The 13,659-nt window shown below is 37.2% G+C and overlaps 1 protein-coding gene and 1 pseudogene across 1 annotated transcript in view; one reads left to right on the top strand and one right to left on the bottom strand.

Annotated features, from left to right (window-relative positions):
* Window positions 1-9,131, bottom strand: part of LOC145466033 (radial spoke head protein 4 homolog A-like) — a 24,501-nt gene extending 15,370 nt beyond the window's left edge. The window contains exons 1-4 of the mRNA XM_081449815.1: window positions 8,995-9,131; window positions 8,854-8,915; window positions 6,276-6,331; window positions 2,875-2,934 (exon numbers count right to left, since the gene is read on the bottom strand). Coding sequence (XP_081305941.1) covers window positions 2,875-2,934; window positions 6,276-6,331; window positions 8,854-8,915; window positions 8,995-9,131 — 315 coding nt within the window. The remainder of the gene's footprint in view (window positions 1-2,874; window positions 2,935-6,275; window positions 6,332-8,853; window positions 8,916-8,994) is intronic.
* LOC145466036 (uncharacterized) lies at window positions 9,130-13,659 on the top strand (annotated as a pseudogene).

The following is a 13,659-nucleotide window of genomic DNA, read 5'->3' as shown; positions in this document are numbered from 1 at the left end:
AACAGGGTCGGTACATTTCGCTGACCCCTAATCCATGGACTACCCCGATAAACCTGGTCCGTGGACTACCCTAAATGGACCACCCTGAACTTTGTGGCAAACATAAATTTAACAATGCTAGAACCTGAACAAAAGATGAGATCGATCAACAAACACATTACGGAATACTTGCGATGTAACAGATTTAACGATCTGAACAAAAGATGCGATCGATCAGTCGTGATTTAATCCTCAAACTTTTCCTACCTTAACATCTGGACCTTTGTTACAAAATATTGGATCCGAGCGAGTTTTTCTTTTATTACCTACATGATAAGACACGACATTCCCATAACCCCATACACCCATAGAGGGGGACATGGGGATTTGCGGTGTTGCAGTGTTGATGTTTTTTTAATGCGGTGATGCGGTGAATAAATTCTCAACTTGCGGTGTTGCGGTGATCTCAAAGCCTGCGGTGTGCAATGTTTGTGTTTTTCATGCTGCGGTGTTCAGTGAAATGAAATTGTTTGCAGTGCTGGGGTTTTTTGATTTACCATTCTCAAACCTAAATCTGACCTAAATTTAGCATGTAAACTTTGTTAATCCATGCTAATTTATGACAAACACGTACCATTGAGGTTAATAATTTGTAACAAAATACAGACCATCACTTTCTAGTCAATCTTCAATATGCTTCGGCTACCAATCCGAAGCTGTTTTTATTTATACATAACTTGACAAGTAACTCAACCTCTGCCACCCGGAGCTCAGTGTTCGGTAGACATGTGGAGGAACGAGGACAGAAACAAGGGAGGGATCTCATCTGCTTCCTAGCTTCCCGCAAGGTTTCTTCACAAGAGCAAGAAAGCTGATTTACAGGCATCAGTGGTATCGACACATCCGCAATGAAAAGCGTTGTGATGTGTTTATTTTGTGGAAAATTGTTGAGGTATAAAAGTATTGTTTTAAGTGTAGATGAACGAATCATGGCACTAAAAATACGAGTTGCGGTGATGGTGTTTCATTGACTTTTCTTGCGGTGATGCGGTGTTTGTTAATTTCTTTTTACGGTGTTGCAGTGTTCAGAACCCCCCCCCCCCCCCCATACACCTCCCATACACCGCCATCATGCATGTCTACCGCTGGCCAAATGAGTGTAGCTAGCAGGCGCAGTAGTTGCCCACAAGTCACTCACGGTCACTCACAATATGGTCCAATATGGAAACCACGCTAGATGGTAAGTGGAAATTTTGCATATATAATGCATTCATCTCTGACTTGTGAGCCAGTTCTTTATGCCATGACAGGGAATGAGAAAAGCAACTCATTTCCTTTATTTCGGTTGTAATATTTTGTGGCAAAGGTTGAGTTGGGGATTAAATCTGTTACATCGCAAGTGTTCCATAATTGTGTTTGTTGATCGCTCGCATCTTTTGTTCGGGTTCTAGCATCATTAAATTTATGTTTGCCACAAATTTCAGGGTGGTCCATTTAGGGTAGTCCATGGGTAGTCCATTCAAGTAGTCCATTCAAGTAGTCCATGGACCAGGTCCATTGGGGTAGTCCATGGACTAGGGGTCAGTGAAATGTACCAACCCTGAACAACACTTGGTGGCTTCACACTAGAACTTGTAAGTATAATCTAAGTGCACTTGGAATCTACTTTGAGTGGGAAGGGATAAAATGTACTTACTTGGACTTTACTTAGTGAGCATGAAAACTTTCATAGTTCAAAGAAGCCAAAGTACGCTGTCAAGTATGGTCTACACCACACTTCACAACACACTGAACCAAACCATTTCCTATTGTAGGAAATGGAAGCCAACTAAAAATGATGTGCAGCAGTGCTTCAATTCTGATGAATACCCAGCTGAACAACTTGTTGCTTGAATTTCATTTTCACAGCCAGCTTAAACCAAGTAAATATAATTTGCTTTTCATATCATCCAACACCTGAATGCAGTTCTGCAAATAGCAAACCAGCTGATATTTCAAGTTTCAACCAGGTCAAAAACTTTGCATAAACCGCGTTGCGTCTAGGTACTTGTTAACAACCCAAAATATCTATGCACTTCTCATAAGTTTAAAAGAAATGACAAATTAAATAGGAAACTACAAAAAACGCTCTTCCATTGCAAAGGCCTCACTAATTTACACACTGATGTTACTGCCAAATAATACCATTTGTGATATGTATGACTGATTTTACTGCAAAAAAAAAAAATGATAGCTTGACGGTGTGCTTCAATTAATATACTTTGTCGTCAGGTGTGAAGCCAAGTTTTTTGAAGTGCGACTTGAGATTTTTAAGTGAACCATGAGCCATATTTTTAATTATAAATAGTTTGCATATTTTTCCTTGTATAATATAATTCTTTTTTTATTTTAAAGTAATTCGCAATTCAGCCGCTCCAGCGGCTGCAATGAGTTTGCTAATAAAAATTTATCTATCTATCTATCGAACTTGAGTCAAGTTGAAACTCACTTTAGCTTTTAGTGTGAAGCCAACAACTCTGTGAACTGAGGTTGCAAAACTTGTTTAAAATTCTCTACGACAGACTTCTTCAGGAAGGTAGACTATGAGTAGTCTTCTCGCAGTTTTCTGTCACACACGACGGACTAGGCGAAAGAGGGACTACTCATAGTCTATCAGGAAGGTACCGGTAAATTAAATGCCTGTGTTTAAGATATGCCAGTTGCTATTTTTGAGTACACAAACCACAAAGATTTGGTCGGATTTACAAAAGAGAGAGGAGGTGAAACCATTAAAATATTGACACAAAGCGTGATTAAGTCTGTGGGGGGGGGGGGGGGGGGGCACAGTTTTAGCTACCAGCTTGATTCAAACTACCAGTACACATGTATCCAAGAGTCAAGAAATTACGACCTTACCTCAAACAACTTCTGGTGTACTTCAGCAACTTCTTTGCTTTCCTTGTCGTCTGTGACTTCCTGTAATATTTTGGAATAAAGTATTAAATTTGTATTTTTGATATTTTCTTTAAAACAAAGTATTGTCAATGGATGAGTAACGTTAAAAATATTGTAAAATGTGGGATAGAATGCTAGTTTGTTATGTATCAGGCATGCTAGATATCATAACTCGTGTATTAAGTTTTTATTATAATTTCCCCTGGCAAACTGAAGACCATCAAGTATGATAAATAGCATTCTGAATTTTATATCAAGGGCCTCTGATATAAAAATAGGTCCACATTGCATACATGTGAGCACTTAACATCCTATGCCATTGTTTAATTTTGATATCTTCATTAGGAAGGGCCCGGATGTTCAATATATCCCAGGCTGCTTTATCGGGAGATGGTCTTCATATTTTCATTTTTTAGTTAATGTTTGTTTTTTTTTTTGGATGGTAATTTTCTCTAGAACACTTTACTTGCCCTAAACAAATTATTGCACTAGCTATTAAAGTTTAAAAAACTTTTAGTAGTTCCTGGTGTGCTTAGTTTATGTTAGTTTTGAGTTGAGGAAGGGAGTATATTGTAATGTGCACACACTGGAATCAGTGGTGGGGTGTTATTATCATAAAAAAATACCTCTGAGGTTTGGGTATTCAATAAAAGGGGCCTCTATTAGGCAAGAATGGAGAAGACTTTTTGTTGACGCTTCATGTGAACAGCAACACTTAATAGATGAATTTACACATTCTGAATTGAACTACTCGGCTTCTTAAACTTCAAATTATACAACTTACAAAAGACATGAAAGAGAGAGGGGAAATTTATTTTGAGTAACTGTGTTCATTGCTTTGAGTTAAAACTGAGAAACATTGCCTAGCATGTTTTTTCTTTTTGCCCTAGGATGAAAGGTGATCTGCTTTACACAACTTTGTCAGTGCAATCAAACTTAAACTAATTTGAGAATTTTTGACTAGAAAATAGTATTTTGATATTTAGAGTAACATTTTCATCTTACTCTCAAATATTCCCTCTATGTTTTGAAATACAATGTGTTGTGTTTTAACTATAAATTATCATCGCAAGTGCTCTATCTCAAAGTTTGCTGAGCAATAACCTGGTTAGTTATTGTGGGAGCCTCTTGAGTACAAGTAGTCAGTGTTACATTATGTTTAGAGATAACTTCACTCTCAAATTATAAGTTTCTTACTTGGGGTGTGTGTTCATGTCGGGCCAGCTCTAATTTGCCCAAAATGGCATAAGTGTTTTTGTTAGATAAGTGTTTCAACCTTTATTACATCCATTGGGTTACTCCAGAAAATATCCATACCCTACCACAGTTGGCATGAACATTTTAAGTCTCCCTAGCCTTAGGAAATTCCAAAATGCTCTACCCCCCATGTCCTCTGAATTCCAAAGTCCTTAACCGCCCCCCCCCCCCCTCCCTTCCAGATTTCGGTTTTTTTACTTCAACCCTCCGGAATTCCTTGTTTGACTCCCTATGACTTCCAACAAAAGAGATTTTCTGCTTTTACATCTTACCAGACATTTTTTCTAATAATTTTCCGTCAAACAACTGTTTGCAGCACTTGAAATTGCAAAAGATATGATCGCATGCATTTGTGGGTAAATGTTCAACAACTAAAATTTCCTCCTCTTTAGTCGCAAATTTTCAACTAGTTTTTGACTAAAATGGTGGGGTCATGTGTACTAGAGACATAAGCAGTTGAGTGTTGATCGACACCCTTGATTGATACCCTCAATCGATACCCTTGATCGACCCTCAATCGATACTTGATCGACACTCCATCAACACCTTGGTTGGCACTCGATTAACACTCCATCGACCTCTTGGTTGACAGTCGACTAATTTTCGATCGATTCATACGAGTTGGTCGACACTTGACCGACTGTTGATTGAGTGTCAACCAAGTATCAATAGCGATATTGATCAAACTGTGTATTGATCGAGATGTCGATCGAGGGTATTGATGGAGAGTATTGATCAACACTCAACTGTGGATGCCTTTAGTACACATGATCCAGATAGTGAAGGAATAAAAATTTCAATTGATTTATTCTCAAATTGTACTATTTTTGTGCTCTATCTTTTTCCCAGCAGCCAATAAGAATGGAACACTAAAACAAATTAACCAATCAGATCTCAAGGCTAGAACTCAAATTATTCACAAATCACGCTATTTTGTGCCCTAAATTGCATCTTTTTCTGTTTTGCATACAAAATGAGATTTAAATGTGTTTCTGCATGGTTCTGCTTTTAACAAACCAGCTACTGGATCAATAAAATGTTGGTGCTGACTGAGGCAATTAAAAATTGATGTAAATAAAGTGGCAAATATTGAACTTTGTGTCATGTAATTTTAGTCTGATCGAAATCATACTTGTTATTTCACATTGAAATCACTCATATGATTTCAGACCAAATTTCACTTCACTCAATTACCATTATAAAACAATAATTTAATATGTTTATCTGTTTTAGTATGTACCAAATATCCACATCTACATGTATAGGCTCTACACTAGTGCCCAGTCTTTCTAGTAGAATTCCTTTGGGTCACACGATTCTTAAAAAATAACAAACTTCTTAGCTAGACCATCAGAGTGTAAGCTTCACCCATACAAAAATAAATGGATCACTCATGAATTAATTTCAGCAATGTCAGTTTGCACTAAGTCGATTTTTTTTATCTGACTGAGAGAGTGGATGTTCAACTTGATATAACTTTTTCTAAATCAAAGACATGAAAATTTTATCAAAGATTTTTAAAGGCATTGTTTATTAAACATAATGAACAATGCAGGCACCAGACTGTGTGTTAGTTAAAACTGAAAGTTAGATTTTGTTCCCTTGGCAAAAGAGAGATGAAATCAAAATTTTCAAGGTCCCAACAGCTGCCATGAGATTCACCCAAGGAGTGAGTTGCAATTGGCAGGAATATTTTATCTGATAGTCACAAGGTTAAAAAGGTTCCAATCAGTATTGATAAGAAAATGGTATTTTGGATATATTTAAAAACTTTTAACTTAACCTACTGTCAGTGGCTTTTATCCTCGTTTGTATAGCTGAGAACATACAAATAAATCTCTGTGAAAAACCATTCAAATTTAAAGAGTTTTAATTTTTTCTATTTATTTTATTTTTTATTACTATTAATATTATTTTAATTGACAAACATTTCACAACATGTAATAAATATCTTAAAAGAGTCTTAATTCTGTACTTTTTTTATATACTAGTTAAACTCATTTTCTTGTGAAAACTTTTGCACAAAGACTCGGAACAGAGGAAAGAGTAACTTGAAATTGCACGATATAAACTACCATTATATAGTGTAAACATAATAAACTTACCTCTGACTCTTCAGTCTTTCCTTTTCTTATATCTTTGCTAATATCTTCAAATATATCTGTTTTCGGCAAAAAGGATGAACAACCAAACCAATTGATGTGATATGTAAGCCATAATATTTAAATTATAATTATCAATTATTTGTCAGACTGCATAATTTCAGTATTTCTACAAGTAGTATGTGCTTGAAAAATTCTATGGACATTCTTCCAAGCATTAGTTTCATGGGCAGCCATAGCTTGTAAAATTACAAAATTTCCTTAGACTATAGGTGGTACAAGGATCATAGTCCCTCAGTTAAAGTATTATATTAATACAGTTTATGTGCAAGATTTTACCAAAGTTCGATACATCCTTTGATACATCCTTAACAAGCAATTCAAATGGGGTTTCACAGGGAGGGACATTCCAGTTTGCATCCAGCACCTCACTCCTCTGAATTGATGAGACCTTCTACAAGGGCTATGAAAGTCATTTCCAATCAAGGATACCGTATACCTTTAGTGCACTTTTAGAGGTACCTTGCATGCAAGCGATGTAGCATGTCCAGTTTAAACTGTAGATACTAGACCTTAACCCCTATATTAAATTGAAGCTTATTAAGAGCTGGCTATCACACTATACCAAGAAGTTTGAAGTAAAATGAATTGTCAAATTTTTCGTGACCTTTAAATGTGAGCATCCGAATCTTCTATTGGGTCCCTTTTGAAAGCTACAAGTTAAAGGGAATTTGTTCATTTGCCCTCAAATTTGGACTGTAGCTACTTTGACATATCTAACAAAAACGTGTCTGCAAATTTTATTATTTCCAAATTTTTTTCTCAGAGAATGATTTTTCTATGATCACTCCATATCTTTTTAATCCTATTTCAAAAATGTTCTGTAACTTTTCACAGAAACTGAATATGGCAAATTGCAGACATGTTCTTTTTTTGGCACTTTGGGTCCAGAATGTGAGAGACATATTAAATAGACGAAAAACAAAATTCGCTTTGACTTGTAGCTTTCAAAAGGTGATTTGAACCCTCACATTAGGAGGTCATAATTAAGAAACTTGACAATTCATTTTACTTCAAAACTCTTGGTATAGTTTGATAACCAGCTTTACAAGCTTTAATTTGATGTTAATAGTGGTTTAGTTTAAACCAGATGCACTACATCACTTTCACGTGAGACGCCTCTCAAATGGTAACCTTAAGGTGGTTTGCTCTGTCAGGATTGTTGAACATTTGTTATTTTTTAGGGGTTTTTGAAGAAATTTGGCATTCTCAAAGGGGTAAAGAGACATTGTGTTATTTGTTAGGGGGACATTATGTCAGCACTTTAATCATTATACTTATTCTTAGGGGGTTCACTCTGACTCACCTCCCATGTCAGTCAGGGAGGTTGTGGTGTGAATATCAAATGGGATGGCAGTGATGATCTAATTAGCTCAGGTCACTTAAGGGAGTGGTCACCGGCCAAGCTTTGCATTGACTATTGTTTATCCTTTCTTCCTTTAAAAACTGTAGAGGGTGGGGACTTGTGATTGTCTGTGTGGATAGTCGATGGTGGAGCATTTCACCGTGTAAACTGCTACCACAGTGAACTTGGATCATGTGTACTAAAGGCATCCACAGTCGAGTGTCAATCAATACCCTCGATTAACACTCAATCAATACTCGATTGACACTTCGATTGACACTTGCTCAACACTCGCTCAACATCTCAGTTGACAGTCAGTTGCATTTTAACTAATTTTCAATCGGTGCGAAAATGAGTTGTAGACACTCAGCCAACTACCAACTGTTGACTGAGCGTTGATCAAGTGTCAGTCGAGATATTGATCAGGTGTTGGAGTGTCGACCAAGTATCGATCAGGATTTTTACCACAATTGCTACTAATCTCACAATCTGATTGGCTAATTTGCCATTGTTGATAAAAGTCTAGACAATGCTGCCCGCGTCAATGTGTCATGCAATGCCTTTGTCAGCTTGCGCTCTGAAAAAACATTTTCTTTGAGGTTGATATTGTAGTAAAAAACAAATCGAAATGTGGTTTAGCATGGTCTGTACTCTTATCAACAACGATATGCATCATCATAGTTGTCAAAATTTGTTGTGGAGTCACTCGGCTGCGCCTCGTGAGTCCACAACATTTTGACCACTGTGATGACGCATATCGTTGTCGATAAGAGTACAGAGCACGCTAAACCAAATTCGATTTGTTAAGTCGATGGAGTGTTGATCGAGATGTCGATCCAGGGTATGACGATCGACACTCGACCGCGGATGCCTTTTAATAGTACCCATAATCCGTGAACTTTACCTTTTTTTCAAAAAAAAGTAAACTGGTTGCAGGTTGCTAAGTGGAGGAGATAGCAACTTTTGGATCTGAATGATACATTGATACATAAAAAGGCTGGAAATTTCTGGTACTGAAATGGTACAAACGTTGACCTGTAGTTCATAAGCTTAAATTGTTCAAGAGTAAGCTTACATGCACGCTCTTGAGAGCGAAAGCCGAAAAGAAGTTAGTCTCCAGTAGCTGACAAATATTAGGATAATGATTGAGAAAAATTTCGAGAAATGACACCTTACCAATGCAGTTATTCGGTCTTTCGTCTAAGATTTTGCTTAGCACCTCACTTAGATGGTCATACCTGGATCAGAAGTAAAGGGAAAAGTAAGCATCGTACAAGTAAGCTTGTGCCATATAACGGGGATTTGGTACATACTTACAGATTTTTGTTTGATGTCGTGTTTGTTTTTAGCAGAAAAGCTTTGGCTTTTTCTATTTCTTCCTGCATTCTTTCTGTTTTTGTGTGCAAAGTAACTGCGCTACTCAGAGAAAAAACCTTTATGGCGGAAGTTACCATGGTAACAGAACATTAGTTTCCAGTCTTTTTTCCCCAGACACATTCCGTCTTCGTTAGTCTTCGAATATGTCGTCGAGCAAACAAGAAGTGATTGCTATTACAGGGGTTTCTTCGGGCTTAGGCCTTGCGATGGTGAAATGGTACACATCCAGAGGCCATGTAGTGTTAGGATGTGCAAGATCGACACAGAAGATAAGTCAGTTAAACGACGAGTTTTGTAAAGGAAACAAACCGAAGCAGTTTACTGTTGTTGATATTGTGAACGAGGCGGATGTGAAACGTTGGTCAGAAGAAACTATTTCAAGCTTTGGAGCGCCGACTCTTCTTCTGAACAATGCTTCTGTCACCAATAATAACCTTTGTCTGTGGCAAATTTCAGCAGAGGAGTTTAACAATGTCATTGATATCAACATCAAAGGCACCACAAATGTTATTCGCCATTTTGTGCCTGAGATGATCAAAGCCGGAAAAGGCGTGGTTGTCAATTTTAGCTCCGGCTGGGGGAGAAGCGTTTCGCCTCATGTGGCTCCTTATTGTGCTACCAAGTGGGCAATTGAGGGGCTGTCTAAAGCACTGGCCTTAGAGCTACCTGCACCTTTGACTTGTGTTCCATTAAATCCTGGCATTATCAACACACCGATGTTACAGACCAGCTTTGGAGAACAAGGTGCAGCAATGCAGGAGACACCAGAAAAATGGGCCCAGACTGCTTGTCCATTCATTTTATCCATAGACCGTTCTCAAAATGGCAGGAGCCTCACAGTTCCATAACTGTGTCTTGATGGGGTGTATCAAAACACATGAATAGCTATTTTATCAATTTGAAGTTGACCCATCTACATCTGCATCTACATTACTGAGTCAGCACAAACTATATACAGTTATAATAATAACACACTAACTTTAACAGAAGCTATATATAGTCATAATAATAAGTAACTTGCTAACTTAAGCATAATAATTATAATGGAGGGACTCCCGTATAAAAAGGACAGGGGGGGGGGGCTCTTCATACCTTTTCATCATCATTCGTTATAGCCCCCAGTGGAGCATAGGATCGCCATCATACCTTTTTGTGGTTTAAAAAGCAGTATTGGTACCTGTTACATGTAGGGTGTTTATCCTCAAAAGGTCTCCAGCAGGAGCTTTGCAGTACTTTTTCAGGTATTCAGAGCCACCCAAAAATAGGACCAGAGATATTTGACAATCAACGGATTTTTAATTGTCTCATTTACCATTTCCTGTAGTGTAAAATTCATGTTATATAGGATAGAGATTATGACAATGCTTTCAAAAACTTTATTTGATGAAATCATCTTTATTCCTCTGAGAACTTAATTTTGTATGGACAGGGGCGTAGCTCCCTTTAAGCCAGTAAGCCCAGGCTTACAAACTTTCTTGGTATATTTATTTTTTCAGTTCTTGTAAATTATATTTCTTTTCATAGAACGAGTTTTCGGGGTGACTTCATTAAGAAAACATTCTAAGAAGAGAAAACTGCAAAACAAAAACAAAAAAAAAACTACTCAAGGAAACCATTTTAGTGCTTGTGTCCTGAACCTTTTTTTGGGGTTTCTTTCCCACGTCTAGTTATTTATTTAGATTGCACTGTTTAATGTAATGGGTGCACCAGTGGTTGCAGCTTTTGTTAAAAGTTTTCACTGTTTTATCTAATATGCGAAGCAATGCTTTCACAGTATTTTTATCTTTTTCTTTAGGTATTTGTACAACGTTCGACAAGGCCTGCCCACTAAACATATCAATTTTATTTTGTAGAAAGAGTGAAAAAAACCGAAAGTAATCATGATAGCAAAAAAATTGGTTTCTGATTGGCTGCTTTAAAATGAATGCAGAAAATCATGTCTTAAGAAAATGCTTGAACTCGTGTTTGATCAGCGGCAATTCACCTTATCCATAGGCCATTGCAAACTACAAATATATAAGCCACCTTGAGCTGTAATAAGGCATGAATCGAACAAATCATTGGCCTACTTGACTTCCCCCACCTTTCCTAGCTGCACTGCATTTACGAGGTATGAAACAGGCTTGGAAGCCAAAAATGGCTAGCTACATTCCAGGTGGATACCAGAACTGTACATAGATAAGTAGCCATCAAAGTGTTTGATTTATTTACCATTTTGTTTACAGTGAACAACTTATACTAAACAGGATAGAGATTTATGGCAGTGCTTTCATAAACTTTATAAGTAGAAGGTATTCAAAGCAAACCTGTGTATCAAAACATGAGTAAGTGTAGTTCATATCAAATTACAATGTGGTAATTTTGGGTGTTACGGCTCTGTTAATTCAAGCTTGATGGCGTCCAAACTATATTTTATAGTGATATTGCCATGTTCTGATGAGTACTAATACATAGAGGATATTACACAATGGCGAGAAGATATGAATTTTATGTGCGAGTGGCAAGAACAATATCTCACAAGTGAGCGCAGTAAATGAGTGAGATATTGTTCTTGCCACGAGAACATAAAATTCATATCTTCAAGCTAAAGTGTAATGTTCTTTTTATTATATAGACATACTGATAAGGGCATTTTTGACAATTTTCCGAAGATTGCAGAAGATTCTCCAAAACTTATCTGAAGGTCACACTCATGTTGCTAAACATTTTCCGAAAAATTCCGAAGGTTGCCGAAGACTTTTGAGGAAGACCCGAAGATGTTTCGATGATACACCAACAAACTTAAGAACAATTTAAGAGACAAACTTGACATCAGTGAAATCATCGATATCCTCACTAGTGAGGATATGGAAAATACACCACTCAAGTCCCGGATGTGGTTTCGTATGAATTTCACGAGTGGTGCATTTTCCAGTAAAACACTCGTGTCCATATAAGATCTAATATTTTGTTAAAGAAACAGCATCTATTTGGTAAATAGCTTATTACAGTTTGATTTTGACTGTTAGTCATGAACTCAACTTTATGGTATGGTGTTGTAGACAGAATATTGAAATTGATTCAAACATTTTCAAAAGTTATGCACACTGGTCTGGTCTTTGCAAAAACAAAGACAAAATTACAAAGACAATGCTGAAAAAAAAACTCTTTGAAGAAGTCTTATCGCTTCAAACAAATATACAATCTGTTTTCATTATGAAAATGTAAATAACTTACCTTTGACCTTCTAGGCCCTTTTGTCTCAACCAACAACCCACATCATGCTTACTTCCCACATCAGTTCTCATGCACGTGAAAGACCAACATGAATTTTTGAGGGTGGTGATGGGGCATGAGCTAGTTTCCCATGGGTTAAATGTCAAAAAGAGAATTAATATCTACATCCTTTACATAGGGTTAATCCTTTTGATGTTTAACATAGCAGGCTTTTGTTTTTAAAAAGTACGGATTTATTATTCTCTGTATTTGGCTTGATTGTCAAATGCCCCACCCCCCAGGCAACCTTTTGCAACCCTTTGTGATCAAATGCCCTATGGTGGGGATCTACAACCTGTCACATGCCCATCAAATCCCCAGCAGGGGCATGGGCAGGCCTGGAATTGACAGATCTATCAAGGCTGGAACATTAGGTTAAATATAGTAGAGGAATACCAGGAGAGAATACAATTTTTTATCCACAAATGATGGATGTGGGTTAAATTTACAGGGTTGTTGATTGATTTAGTCTGAGTACCACCCAATTTAATTAGTTTAGGCATTTATTTCTAAATGTAACAGCAAATATAGAGACATCCTGTTACATGTCATATAAGTAACAGAATTGAAGATTGAGAGATCAGTTGCATGTAGAACATAAGGAGATAATTTAAAGAAGTGTAATGACAGATCGTAAGCACCTGTAATGGGTCTTATGGTTGTCAGGGAGGTTGCAAACAGTGGTAGTGATGTTTGCTTAGCAATCTGATGTCAGCAACTGATAAACAGTGACTATATGCCTGGCAGCCAAGAATCCTGCCGGCAGGGGAATACTCCCTTATATGGGCTATATAGGTGTGTGCGGCCCCAAAGGGTAAGGTTTTTCAGCTGTTTTGGTCATAAATAGGGTATCAATTTTGGCCATTTTGGTTATAAACAGGGTATGGTTTTTGCACTCTGGTCTTGAATTGGGTATGTTTCTTAGAAGAAGCTACTTTTTCATCATTATCAATAAGACCGTCAACAAAAGCCCTTCATAACTTATGTTTAGGGCAACTGTGTCAGCTGCAATGGTCATAAATGGGGTATCGAATTCTTGGTCTGAAGAAATGCTGATTTTGCAAAATTGGGTTCCTGAGGTGGCATGTCGTGTACAGCTATTTTGAGAAAACCACCAGTGGACGTATCGTGACTTTTCCTTCTAAAATACCATTATTCACTGAAGTTCGATCAACAGTGGTAAACTAAAACTACCCATAGTACCTTTTCACATCTGTAGGATGACCTTTTTTGAAACAGCTGTAGACATACAGTGGGAAGATTCTCATAATGAGTTTCAGCTGTGCATAAAGTAAATTGCTTCTGAATCAGCTGTAGTTGACAGTAAAAAAAAAAACAGCCTTGCCGTTC

The sequence above is a fragment of the Orbicella franksi genome, chromosome 13, assembly GCF_964199315.1.
Source record: "Orbicella franksi chromosome 13, jaOrbFran1.1, whole genome shotgun sequence".
In the NCBI taxonomy this organism is placed as follows: domain Eukaryota; kingdom Metazoa; phylum Cnidaria; class Anthozoa; order Scleractinia; family Merulinidae; genus Orbicella; species Orbicella franksi.
This window is presented reverse-complemented; position numbering and strand designations above follow the sequence as displayed.